Source organism: Microtus ochrogaster, linkage group LG5, assembly GCF_000317375.1.
Source record: "Microtus ochrogaster isolate Prairie Vole_2 linkage group LG5, MicOch1.0, whole genome shotgun sequence".
NCBI classification, from domain to species: domain Eukaryota; kingdom Metazoa; phylum Chordata; class Mammalia; order Rodentia; family Cricetidae; genus Microtus; species Microtus ochrogaster.
The window spans coordinates 46704876-46719058 of record NC_022031.1 but is presented as its reverse complement, the minus strand read 5'-3'; the positions used below and the strand labels follow the sequence as shown (position 1 = coordinate 46719058).

General features: G+C 44.2%; 1 protein-coding gene across 2 annotated transcripts in view; it reads left to right on the top strand.

The window, feature by feature from the left end:
- The window catches only part of Abca1 (ATP binding cassette subfamily A member 1), a 117325-nt gene that overhangs the window by 92950 nt on the left and 10192 nt on the right, over positions 1–14183 (top strand). For both annotated transcript variants that reach the window (XM_026786592.1, XM_005362190.3), the window contains exons 31-42: positions 865–1054; positions 1844–1938; positions 3009–3041; positions 4057–4162; positions 5548–5622; positions 6097–6266; positions 7361–7538; positions 10142–10257; positions 10366–10510; positions 12144–12267; positions 13591–13720; positions 13974–14094. In XM_026786592.1, coding sequence (XP_026642393.1) covers positions 865–1054; positions 1844–1938; positions 3009–3041; positions 4057–4162; positions 5548–5622; positions 6097–6266; positions 7361–7538; positions 10142–10257; positions 10366–10510; positions 12144–12267; positions 13591–13720; positions 13974–14094 — 1483 coding nt within the window. The remainder of the gene's footprint in view (positions 1–864; positions 1055–1843; positions 1939–3008; positions 3042–4056; positions 4163–5547; positions 5623–6096; positions 6267–7360; positions 7539–10141; positions 10258–10365; positions 10511–12143; positions 12268–13590; positions 13721–13973; positions 14095–14183) is intronic.

Below are 14183 nucleotides of genomic sequence, written 5' to 3'. Positions count from 1 at the left end.
CTCCCTTTGTAGACCAGGCTGGCCTCGAACTCACAGAGATCCGCCTGCCTCTGCCTCCCGAGTGCTGGGATTACAGGCGTGCGCCACCACCTCCCGACTAAGACTCATTTCTTCACAGGGCCATTGTGCCTGACTTCCCATGACTTCTGCTTGGAATGTTCTTCCTCACCAATTCTTTTTAAAATTATGTCTACTTATTTTAGTGTGTGTGTGCATGTGTGTCATGGCACATGTGTAGAAGGCAGAGCGAAACTTCTGCCACATGGGACCTAGGGATTGAACTCAGGTTTAGCTGTAGGCACCTTTACCCACCGAGCCATCTTACCAGCTCATCATTCCAATTCTTTTACCAGCTTATTGTTTGTGTTTTGGCTGGCATTTTTTCCTGTTTTTTTTTTTTTTTTTGATCTTTAGCTTCAGTGCTCTGTTCTCTTCAAATACTCTCTTGCCGTTTCTGCTTTATTTGGGGCTGTGTTAAATTAGACTTGTTGTCTAGGCATTCAGAATCCATGAAAGCGGAGGGTTTAGATTGCTTACACCAGACTATCAGAGATGCAGAACTCTGTGTAGCACGTAGTGGACCCTTCATGTGTGCTGTGTCAACAGATGTTGGATAGTTGGATTGAACAGCATTCACTCTCTGAGCATCTGGAGCCTGTTTATGTTGTATTTCCCCATGCCTTCTGTGATGCCCAGCCTCCCAGGCTACCCTCAGAGCAAATAGAATGAAGTCCTAGTCTCTTTCAAATGGTATGGCCTGGGCACATGGGCCCTTACTAAAGAGCAAACCTGTGTTCTAAAGGGATCTGGGGAAGTCAGGCCCCTTTCAGGGAAGCCTACAACTCTTGGTGTCCCCTTTTACAGAGATACCCCTTGCTTGGTGGGGGAGGAGGATTGGACCACTGCCCCAGTTCCCCAGACCATCATGGACCTTTTCCAATATGGCAACTGGACGATGAAGAACCCCTCACCCACCTGCCAGTGTAGCAGTGACAAAATCAAGAAGATGCTGCCTGTGTGTCCCCCAGGGGCAGGGGGGCTGCCACCTCCTCAGGTGAGTCCCTGTCAGTATGACTGAGAAGTGGCTCAGGGTGGGGCTGGTAGCATTTATGAGGCGATAGGAATGGGTGATGGGATGCTAGGGAGATTGCAGCCTTGCTCTTACCTGAGAGAGACGAGTGGGATTTGGGAGAGGGGTTTGAACTACACTGTGCCAGTGCCTGTCATACCGCTCTCACCGACCCCCACTTCCTATCCTGGTTCTGTCACAGCTGAGCTGGTGGCTGTGTTTACTCTTGGGACAGTTTTTTTTTTTTAAACTTCAGAATAAGGAAGTGGACCACAAAACTTAGGTGTATCTTATCAACTCTTACCTTCATTGGGACTCTGAGTTTTGAAAGGAGATCTGAGTTTTTTGTTTTTGATTTCTTTTTTTTTTTTTCTGAAAATTTCAGGATAGTCTTATCTCTCTGCTATTTCATCAGAATCCACAATCTAGGCTGGAGGGTGGGGAATAGGTGATTTTTTTAGTGGGTGTACAAACTTAAATCTCACTTGCCACCCTAAAATCACCTGATCCAGTCACCAATATAATGCTCACATACAAAAGAATTCACTGGGCAGTTTATAATGCTGTTGCCTAAATATTCTGGTGGAATGGAGAATCCCATCTAGGTATCTAGAATACTTCCCGGGGATAATTTTGGCTTGGCATAAGTGAGGGACAAGTGCTGATGGCAGAATGGGCCAGGTCTTGGTGGTGGGTGGCTGAGGGTCTAGCCTGGGCCCTGGGGTCCCTTTGGCTGTCGTCTGTTTTCTGAGCTCGGTTTCCATGTAATAACAGAGAAAGCAAAACACTGCCGACATCCTTCAGAATCTGACGGGAAGGAACATTTCCGACTACCTGGTGAAGACGTACGTGCAGATCATAGCCAAAAGGTATCTCCTGTTGAGACCTGGCTCGCTCTCTAGCATCGCTGAGGGGAGACATTAAAGCCCACAGATGTAGACCTGAGCAGTAGGGAAATGGAAGATTCTGGCTCTGTGGGAAATTTGGCACATTGCATCGAGACATGACGGTGCACGGGGTATTGTGAGTCTTAAACGTTCAACTGAGAGGCCGGCTGCTCTAGAATGAAAATAAATTAAATGTGGACTCAGATTTGAATTCTGACCCTCAGCAGCTGCTTGACCAGCTTCAGCCCATTGTTCTTGTAAAATGGGACGTTAGTATTGCATTAAGTTTGTTGTGGGGGCCTCAATGAAGTGACATAAGCAAAGAGCTTTAGGCCTTCTCACATGGGTGGCTCCATAAACACGAGGTGTTCTGAAGCAAGATCAGGGTAGACTCAGTCGCTTTTCGTACCGATGGAGCCTTTCAAGAGACCTGTAGATTCCTGGGACATGACCGCATAGGGCCCAGTGTTTGGTTAGTGCTCAGAAAATGTGTTCCCTTCCCATCAGTGTGGTCAGGGGGCATGTCCCTGTTGGAAGTGACTGTAAATGACAAGGGTATGCTAGAATGTGAGTAGATTTCCCAGAGCTGGAACCTCTCCCTCCACTTGGGATTTACAACTGAAATTCATTAATTAATTTTAGACAAGGTTTCATTATGTAGTCTTCACTGGCCTGGAACTCTCTCTATTTTAGACAGTGTTTCACTGTGTAGTCTTAGTTGGCCTAGAACTCTCTGTATAGACCAAGGTGTATAGATCCACCTGTCTCTGCCCCCTGAGTACTGGGATTAAAAGCACGAGCCACAATGTCTGCCTGTGTGGTGGATTTTAAATTTGTTGAATTTGCTGTGTGATTACCATATGGGTAAGGTTTCTGAGACAGTCGGAAGGACATGCTGAGAGTGACCCTCCCGACATGGGTGCAGTACTGCAGCCCTGGTTGTAGATAGTTCCTGTCTCTGTACTTGTCCTCGGGTAGATGATTACCTCGGCATCATCAGTATTATCTGCTCTTTCTGGACCTGATTTTTGGTCTGTCTTTTCTTTCTGCAGCTTAAAGAATAAGATCTGGGTGAATGAGTTTAGGTAAGTCAACCCCGATTTTCCATTTTCCCTGTCACTGTGAGTCTCAGGAGAGTGATTTTGATGTAGACAAGGCTGTAGATTGGGGGATTGTTTGCATGTGCACACCTTGGGTGTGACCTCACCACGGAGGAGGCACTAAGGTGCTGCGCACACACGTGGGTGTTGGGGGCGGCACTAAGGTGCTGCCAGCTGTGGGACACACGAGGCTACAGGCTGCATTGTAGTACACTGTGAATTGCGCAGCAGTATTCATGGTACACCACTGCAGAAGCCTTGGAAATATTTGACACGGTACTTTCCTTGAGGAGATTCAGAAATCTCTCACAGGCCTCTGGAGACTTAAGAAAGTACAATGTCATAGGGGAAAACCAAACAAATTCCCAACAGTGCCTAGGAACTCAAGGAAAAACCTTCAGGCCTTTCATATGACACAAGGTCTTGGCAGGAATGAAAGGCACGCAAGCCATGATTTCCACCTGTTTCTCTCTCTGGGTTTTTAAGGAGCATGTGAGGGGAATGAAGCATTCTTGACATCAGCTGTGCAGTGTGGGGGAAATGAGTAGCCTGTGCTGCTGCTCCAGAAACCTCAAAGGCTCTGTTCCCAAGTTCCAGTTTTCCTCTCTGCCCTTTCTCCAGGGTTTAGGGCCCCTGGAACTCTGGGCAGAGCAGTCCCACGCCCACATAGTGGTTCCCATGCTGGGGAAGTCAAGGCCTGTCTGTAGTCCCTACCTGACGTTCAGGGCTGTGCCCATCACCACTAGCCCTGACTTCCTGTCTCTGACGTGGATGCATTACTCCATGCCATTAGCTCCCAGCCCTCCCTTCTGGGCAGTAATCTTGAGAATGTAGATGGCTCCAGTTCACAAGAGGAGGCAGCATGAACTGTCCTTAGCCAAGTTTTCATCTTAGTTTGAATAAGATAGGGCTCTCATAGAACCTTGTCTGCTGTAGTATCTGCTACGGAGTAATGGCTTGGGCTCACTGCCTGGGTTTTAATGGCAAGCCTTTCTTTTAGGTATGGTGGGTTTTCCCTGGGTGCCAGTAATTCTCAAGCCCTTCCTCCGAGTCGAGAAGTCAATGATGCTATCAAGCAAGTGAAGAAACTCTTGAAGCTGACCAAGGTACAGAATCTATCCTGAAACATGTCAGGAAAATAGGGCTTGAAGTGCTGGGGCATGGGAGGAGTGGCAGGGACTCAGTGTTCTGAACATGCTGTATACAAAGCAATTTCAGACAGACCACACACACACACACACACACACACACACACACTTCTGAAAGTGTAGGTTAAATTTGAACTGAGAGATTAAAAACTCTTATAACAGCCAATTTGATGGAGTTATCCAGTTGGTAAATTAATTGGGTTTCAAACATTTTCCTAAAACAGGAAATAGGAAAAAGTGAATGAATTATTTATTTTTTAGGCTGGTCTTTAAGATCTGTTAAGCCCACATTCATTTTTCCCTATATCAGGTTTCCCAAGTTGAAATGAGAGTTGAAATGGTCAAGTGAGGTGGATTCTGGGATCTTGGACAACAGTGCTGGCTCTAGAACACTGTCTCATTTAGGGTTTCTGTTGCTGTGAAGAGACACCATGACCACAGCAACAATTATAAAGGAAAAGCATTTACTTGCGGCGGCTTACATTTTCAGAGGTTTAGTCCACTATCATCATGGTACAATGTGGTAGTGGCATGCAGGCAGACATGGTACTGGAGAAGCAGCTGAGAGTCTACATCTTGATCTGCAGGCAACAGGAAGCAAACTGTGACACTGGGCATAGCTTGAGCATAGAAGAGCTCAAAGCCTAACCCTACTTGATACACTTCCTCCAACAAGGCTACACCTATTTTAACAAATCCACATCTCCGAATAGTGTCCCTCCCTTTGGGGACCATTCTCTTTCAACCCACCACAAGTACACAGCTCTCCTTTAAGCCATGGGATGCATCTTCATGGAATGTGGGTTTTAGTTCTGGGGTGGTGCCAAGAGACTCTGAAGAATCTTGGAAATGTAGTATTTTATTTTTACTCATGTGTGTGGGTGAATTGCTTATGTGTATGCCTTTGTGCTGTGTATATGCCCAGTGCCCACAGAGGCCAGAAGAGGGCATTGACTCCCTTGGGACTGGTGTTACAGATGGTTGTGAGCCCAGATTTGGGTGCTGGGAATTGAACCTGAGTCCTCAGGAAGAACAGACTATGCTCTTAACCTTTGATCCATCTCTCCAGCCCCAGAATCTTGGGGATTTAAGGATTTAAGTTACAGGCTTCTTAAAATTATTATTATATTATTTTGTGATTCTTTCATGAGGTCATATCATGGCAACTTTAGTGCTGTGGATCTGGTTACTTGTTCTCAGGAACTGTGTATGTAATAATGACTTTAGATATAATTTCAATGACATGGTGGGTGTCTTGGTCTACGTACAGCTAGCTCATTGCTCACTATCGCCCCCTAACTGTGCAAACAAACACCACTGAGGCAAGATTCTCTTGTTTACAGGACAGTTCTGCAGATCGTTTTCTCAGCAGTTTGGGAAGGTTCATGACGGGACTGGATACCAAAAACAACGTCAAGGTATGACATTGCCTGTGTGCTGCCAACTTCTTAATAAACAACGGTCCTCTCTTCCAGGAAATCCCATGGTCGAGTCGCTAGGGACAGTTGTGGCAGAAAGGAGCAGATGTTAACTTTACCAGTGACAGTGTAGTGACTAAGAGAATTTCTTCTGCCACCAAACTTTACCATGTGAACTGATGTGACCTTTGCCTTAAGTTACTTAACCTGTTTAAGTGTCAGTTCCTAGGTAGCAGGAAGACAGTAACCATGGCGACCTCTAATGTTATGTGAGGAACTGGTTGAAAGTGTAAGATCTATACATACTAACCATGCTGCCAGTGGTCAGTGGATCCTGCGCCTGTAATGCTTTTTGTTTGGTACACAGCTAGCTGGAATTCCTTTCTGAAGTGTCAATGCATGTTTTGTGTGCTCACGCACTTCTGGGAGCACGGTTTGGCGGCATCACCTTGAAGTTAGTCTGTTTCCCTTCAGGTGTGGTTCAATAACAAGGGCTGGCATGCCATCAGTTCCTTCCTGAATGTCATCAACAATGCCATTCTCCGGGCCAACCTACAGGAGGGAGAGAATCCAAGCCAGTACGGGATCACTGCCTTCAACCATCCGCTGAACCTCACCAAGCAGCAGCTCTCCGAGGTGGCTCTGTAAGTGTTCTGAAAGGGTTGGGTGTGCAGGTGGGAAGGGGTCATGCGCCGGGGAAAGCTGGTTGTAACAGCTGGAGATAACTGTATTATAGAAGCCTGGGTTGATCCAGGGTCTGGGCAGAAAGTGATTGCCTGCCAGTGTTTCTTGACTTGAAGAAGGAAGGCCAGATCTGTGAAAACCATCACATTTGATGAAGTCACATAAAGTGAATTGAAAATTGTTAATACAATTCTGATTAACTTTTAAATATTTCATTTGCTTGAAAATTCATTTTTTTAAAAAAAATTAGTGAAACGTGCATTTAATGGCTTGTTTCCAGAAATGTGTGTGTAAAAGTGGCACATATACATGTGTGTGCACACTCCTGTACATGTGCATAAATTTTAAGGTTAGTAGAGTCTTTGAAGTGAAGGAATCTGGATTTTAATTTAGTGTTAAGTTTCTAGGTATGTAATATTAAATGCGGTTATTTGTATAAATTGGTAAAGTCAGCACCCAGGACGGAGTACTGGTAATCACCATGCTAGATTCCCCTCTCATAAGTAGGGGACATTAGTGAATAACGACTGTAGAATATTAATTTTTACGAGACTCGGTATAACGGCCTTTTTGTATGGTTTGATACATGTGACTTTATATGTGTAGTCTGATATATGCATCCTGTTGTTTTTCTGCTTATTTATTGCCCTATGACAAACTTGTATGAGTAGCTTCCCAGTAAGATTGCTTGCTCATTTGAAACAATTCTTAAGCCACACTAACTTCTTTATATATGGAAGTTTCCAACTCCTTTCTGTAAGGTTAGAAATGGGAGAGAAGTGGATATCATTAGACCACATCCATACTTTGCTCTGTAGTTTCATTAGGGGAGTAGACTCATTTTACACCATTGAAACCAGTTTTACATTTGAATTGTTTTTTTTTTAAAATGTTATGTGAAAATAATTAGACGGAACCCTGAGACAGAATGTTTGCTGAGCATATGTTTATCCTGCCGCCCTGCCGCACTTTGGTTGTGTTTATGTCTAGTTGTTTTCCGTGTCCCCAGCTGCATCAAAGGTCCCTCTGATCTTTACCACCTCTTCCTTTCTAGGATGACCACATCTGTTGACGTCCTTGTGTCTATTTGTGTCATCTTTGCGATGTCCTTTGTCCCAGCCAGCTTTGTTGTGTTCCTGATTCAGGAGCGGGTCAGCAAAGCGAAACACCTGCAGTTCATCAGCGGGGTGAAGCCCGTCATCTACTGGCTCTCCAATTTCGTCTGGGATATGGTGAGGACACAAGACTGTCCATCTCTGTCTGAATCTCGATGGGGACTGTAGACTCATGGGGATAAAGAAAAAAACAGCCTGTCACTAACACCAGGGAGTGTCCCATTTAGTCTAAAATTATATAAAATAGGAAAAGGGAGAGGCCGCTGAATGCTTCCAGGACACCAAATATATAAACTAACTGTACATCATGTGACCATCTGACCACTGTGACTACTCACATTTCTTATGTGAAAACGTTGGGTGCTCGCTCTCTCTCTCTCTCTCTCTCTCTCTCTCTCTCTCTCTCTCTCTCTCTCTCTCTCTCTCTCTCAAAAGAGCATTTACTGGTCTTACAGAGAACCCGAGTTTACTTCCCTCCACCACATCAGGCTCCAGGGGATTTGATACCCTTTTCTGGTCTCTGTGGCTGTCTGCACACATGCGTGCAGATACTTGCATACGTAAATAACCCTTCATCTTAGTCAGAGTTACTATTGCTGATGAAACGCTAGGACCAAAGCAACTTGGGGAAGAAAGGGTTTATGGCTTACACTTCCATCAAGGAAAGTCAGGACAGGAACTCACACAGGACCAGAACCTGGAGGCAGCAGCTGATGCAGAGGCCATAGCAAGGCACTGATTAATGTTGGGCCTGCTTTCTTATAGAACCCAGGACCACCCGTCCCGGGATGGTCACTGCTGCAATGGGCTGGCCCCTCCCCCATCAATCACTAATTAAGAAAATGCCCTACAGCTAGATCTTACAGAGGTGTTTTCTCAGTTCAGGTTCCCTCCTTTGAGATGACTCCAGCCTGTGTCAAGTTGACAGAAGGCCAGCCAGCACTCTCTAGAAACTAGACTAGAACTAAAGGACCTTTATTAAAACCCAAGCCAGTGCCTCCAGCTTACCTGAAAGGTTTTCGCCTAGAGTCAGAATGTTTTTCACCTTACTAGGGAAGCCACTTGCCACTAAAAACTCCATAAATTATGTCAGCATCTTGTCCATCCATTGCAGTATATTTTTGTATTGGCTATACTATATTGTTTTTGTTTGGATCAATATGAAGGACTTCATAGAACCCTGACGTTCCAATTATTGGTAAATGATCTTGATCTATAGTCCCCCATGGCCCTCATTAATTCTAAGCTACCCAGAGCAGATCGAATTCTTTTCCCAACAAATGCTTCCCCAGATACTTGAAGACAACTCTCATTTAACAATTTTTTTCTCGCAGACAAGATGGTATATGAGAACACACATGATCTCTAGGATGCTGTACAGATATGAGTGATGATAATGGAGATGATGAGGTTGCTTATGCTAATTACATCAAGTGTCTGTGACCTGTCACTCTTCTGATCTGATTGCCCTTCCATGGCTGTGCTCCATTTATTAATATTCCTTCTGAAAAGCAAAGCCCAGAATTAGCCTGTGTTCAGGCCATGGTCTGAATGGTTATGAGTCTATGGAAAGCTAATCTTTATAACATAGTCTAGAGCTAATCTTTATATCATGCTTTTAGTGCAGCTCGAAGTATGGCACTTAGAAGCAGCACTGACTTATTTCAACTTCGTAATGAACTGAAACCTATTTAGTATGAATTATTGTAAATTAAGATCTCGTTCATCCCGATGCTAATGCATAGTATCAACTGTTTCAAATCTGAATTTTTTTTTTTAAAACACTGGTAGACTGCATCTCCTCGGCATTCATTTGCTTTCTTTTGTCTCGATCCAGCTGTTCATTCTTTTCAAATGTCCTGAGTGCTCATTACAGGTCTGAAGGTGCCTGGCTGTGCCTGGTAGGGGTCATTCAGAGATGAAAGGGCAAGTCCTTGACCTCAGGACATCACTTGTATACACACATGTTTTCTGTCCCTCCCCGCCCAACAATCTAGAATCTGCTGCAAGCATGTCTTGAGTTGTTGATAAGCACATTAAGTAGGGTGAGACTAAGGCAGTCTGGAGCTGCCCTTCTATTATCTGCCAACCCTGTTACCTCCCTGCATGTGCCCCTTCTTCTCCCCTCCCCCGTCTGTGTGTGTGTGTGTGTGTGTGTGTGTGTGTGTGTGTGTGTGTGTGAGCTATGAATTTTCATAATTGTCCCTGGGTCAAGTCTTTATTTCTTCATTTTAATGCTTAAAGCACTGTCAAGACAGACTGTAAAATTACTCTCAGTGTGATGAAACAATTTTGACATTCATGTTATGAGTGCTTATCTCACAAATAGATTACATGTGAGATTGAACTTGGGCAGACCATAATATAGCATTAATGATGAAACCAACACAATCTTCCCTGGGTAGAATAATGGAAGCTCATTTGCTTCCTGTGAAATTGAAATGACTCTGCCTGAGAATCCATCCTTCAGTAAGTTTACTGAGCGTGACACCTTGGCTTAGCTGTAGGAGAGACAGAAAGGGCATGCAGTTTATAAAACCAGCCAAGGGTAAAATGCTTGTCAAACTGTATTGTCCGGAATTTTGATTAATAGTTTATGTGGCTTCATTAATTCAGAGTTATTCTCCAACATGTTTATTTGTCCTTTCTTGTCCGGTGATGTTGAGGACTTGGGATGTGACTTAGGGGTCAACTTTATTTTCTTATTTTTTTTCTTCTAGTGCAATTATGTGGTTCCTGCTACATTGGTCATTATCATCTTCATCTGCTTCCAGCAGAAGTCCTATGTGTCCTCCACCAACCTGCCTGTCCTAGCCCTTCTGCTTTTGCTGTATGGGTAAGGCAGTTCTGGGTGACCATTCTCCAAGTGGGCGAGGCATGTGGTACCCACTGCTAGAGGAAAGGCGGAAGACTCCAATGGATGCTTATGTTTGTGCCTTACCAGGTGGTCGATCACGCCTCTCATGTACCCAGCCTCCTTTGTGTTCAAGATCCCCAGCACGGCCTATGTGGTCCTCACCAGTGTGAACCTTTTCATCGGCATCAATGGCAGTGTGGCCACTTTCGTACTGGAGCTTTTTACCAACAATGTGAGTGCCGCACGCAGGGCTCCGGTGCCAGAGGACAGTGGTTATCCCCTACCTCTTGTTATTCCACTTGTCACCTGTAACCCTGAAACCACTGATCACTCTGCCTTTGCAGCTTCTGCCTCTTCTCTGGTTTATATAACTCTGTTTCTGTCCTGCTGTGCCTTGTATTTCTCTGGTCTTTTCTGTTTTCTTTGATGATGATGATGATGATTATTATTATTTCTCCTTCAGGGTCACTTTGGAAAAGACTGAACAGTCTGTCCTTGCTTTCTTATTTAGATACCATTTCTGGGTGATGCCATTCAGTCTTTTAAGTTTTTATCCCCAGTGCAGTATCTTGTTTTTATCTCTCTGATCTGTGCTTTGATAGTTCCCTGGAACTCCAGTTCTCAGTGCCTCATGGATGGCTCCATTTAAATTATCTATAGATACCACACATTAGACACACTGTTAGAGTCTTTCCCATTAGATCCCGTTTCTCTTGTCACCCCTGCTAGACTTGATGGCATCTCTGCAGTTGCTCATCATCTCTGATGCCTTTCTTGATGCCATCCTAGATGCTTTGCTGTTTATTTCCTTATTCATCTGCACCCTTCCAGTTTCAGATCTCACAAAGAAGGCTATTGCTTTTGCTCTGAGACCTTAGCTCAGCACACAGTGCCTTTTGTGGGTGCACAGCCCTTGTTGGCCAGACACTATACCACATCCCCTCCTGGTGCTCAGTAATTTCAGCTGAGTTTCCCCTTAAACCACTGTATTCCTGCCTTGAAATGACCTTCTTCTATCCCAGGACCTGGGAGTGTCTGCCGTACCTCCAAGATTTAACTCCACTGTGAAACTTTCCTCATTTGCCCTAGTGGGTGTCCGCTTTCTTTCTCTGTACTGTCAGAACCCCAGTTCTTCCTTCAGTGTAACACACATTTGGTTATGCCATCATTTCAAAGCTCCTTTTCTCTTAGTGAGACAGATGTTTGACATTTGCATCCTCCATGCCCTAGCCCCACACATCCAGCAAATAACAACTTACCCAACTGCTGGATTTTTTTTTCCTCTTTTTATTTTATGAGTATGGATGTTTGGCCTGCGTGTATGTCTGTACACCATATGTGTATAGTGCCCGAAGAGGCCAGACAAAAGGGTTGGATCCTCTGTAACTAGTTAGAGCCGGTTTTGAGCTCTTCTGTGGGTGCAGGGAACTGAACCCTGCTCCTCTGTAACCACTGAGCCGCCTCTCCAACTCCGGTGGCTTGATGTTTAGTTCCCATGGCTTGATATCCAACCAACCATGTCTTATGGGGTCATGGTACATTCTGATGTAACTGAGAAGATGTTTTTGAAATTTCAACAAAATACCGAAACTCAAATATTGACCTTGATATGAATGGTTTGCTTTTACAATGCTAAGCTAATGTTTTGTTGTGGATTTGTGTCTGATTAAAAATAACCCAAAGTTAAATGTTTGTTTTCTTTCACATATTTGGCATCTCTTCAGGTTTTCTGAAGAAAATGCCTGTTGCTGCTTCTTGGTATCTGAATTCAAAGGTCCAGGGAACTGGATGCTTTTCTTCACAACTGTATCTCAGGCTTAGGCTATGAATGATGTATGTTTCTCTCTCCACCTTTTCATCTTCAGAAGCTGAATAACATCAATGACATCCTGAAGTCTGTGTTCCTGATCTTCCCACATTTTTGCCTGGGACGAGGGCTCATTGACATGGTGAAAAACCAGGCCATGGCTGACGCCCTGGAGAGGTTTGGTGAGTGAGGCAGTAGCTGCAAGGCCAGCTTTAATGGAGGTTGCAGTTTCCAAGGGCCTCACAGTCTGATGGCTGCTTTAGGAAGAGGGTGGGCTTGGGTACGAGTTGTCTGTCCCCTAATACCCCTCAAAGGCTGATACGAGCACAGCTGGTCTGTTAGGAGTCTCGTCATACAGCCGTTTATCTGTGCTTCTGATAACATTGACTTAAATGGAAAAAAAAAAAAACCCAACCCAACTTTGGTGTTTGTTGAAACTAATACCTGATGCCACAAATCAGTTTGTCAAATCCCTGGGAAAAGCAAGCCATAGCTGCACCAATTAGATAAGGCCAGAGAATCAAAAAGGAAGACTACCCTTTGATTCTACAAAAACCAGAGGCCTGTAGGTGTATGCTCATATATTGTGTTTCACATATTTGTAAAGAGATACTTATTGAAGTTCTTTTCTATTTTTATAATTGTTAAAATATCTCCTACTCTTCTGTGATTATTATTCATTTGCTGGTTAATTTGGTTAGATGGGACATGCTACTTAAGAAACTTAGAAGAGGGACTTTTTCATTTTAGCAATGAAAGACATATGAAGAATTCAGGGATATTTTTCCTATACCTGCTAACGAGTCACTAGGTTACATTAAATGCTGCAGAAGTGGGCATCTTTAGAATGCGTTTTCTAATAGTTGTTACTTTTTAAAACTTAGAACTAAAAAAAAATCTGACTCCAAGAATTAGTCAGGATTATTGACCTTATTAGACATGATTGGTTTTTTTTTTTGGGGGGGGGGAGTCATGACTCATTAAAACGGAAATCTAAGCAATCCTGATAGAGTTACAGATCTAATGCAAATTGGCTCTGAGAGTCTGACTGACTCCATCTTGTTCTGTAGTTTTCCAAATGAAATCTCAAAAGTAGCCACTCTTGTCATGGTGCATGGGTGGTGGCCATTGATGTTTCTAGAAAATTACTTGAATTTGACCCCAAAACCATCGAGGAAGGTCTCTCTCCCTCTCTCTTTCTCTCTCTGTCCATCCCCTCCCTTTCTTTTCTTTTTCCCTCCTGTTTGTCTTTTTAATATAAAAGGTAGTCCTTTAATTTTTCAAGAGTTTAAAAAATGTTTACACTAAACTAGCCTCTCAGGATAAGCATACAATTTACTAAGTTAAATGAAAAACAACGAAAGCCACCCACAGCTCAAGCACACCTCTGTGCAGATCACTATTCTAGGAACACTCAAAGGGAATCTGCCTCAGAAACAGGAAGTAGGGCCATGTGTGATTCTGATATCTCCCCTCTGACCAGATGTCCGCATTGTGTCTCACAGGGGAGAATCGCTTTGTGTCTCCGCTCTCTTGGGACTTGGTAGGACGAAACCTTTTTGCCATGGCCGTGGAAGGGGTGGTTTTCTTCCTCATTACTGTCCTGATCCAGTACAGGTTCTTCATCAGGCCCAGGTGAGCTTTTTCTCCGCATCTTGGAGTAACTGGATGGAAGGGCAAGGGGGACCGTGTCCTGGGTGACTACACTGAGCTGTGCTCACACAGTTAAATGGATTCTCCTGTTGTGAGCATCCTCAGCTCCCAGCCCCGTAGACCCTGGCAAGGGCGGCAAGTGGGCTTGATAATACTGCTTTTAGAGACAGGAATTTTACCTTGGAAAGCAGCTGATAAGTTTGATTTCTTTTTTCTTAAAAATGTTTCTTCTAAGACCTGTAAAGGCGAAGCTTCCTCCTCTGAACGATGAGGACGAGGACGTGAGACGGGAGAGACAGAGAATTCTGGATGGCGGAGGACAGAATGACATCCTGGAAATCAAGGAGCTGACCAAGGTGAGGTCACGAGTATGAACGCAGACAGCTTGTTTCCAGTTTTCTCCACTTCATCTGCTGACTAACATTTTGCTGACGTGCTTAATTTA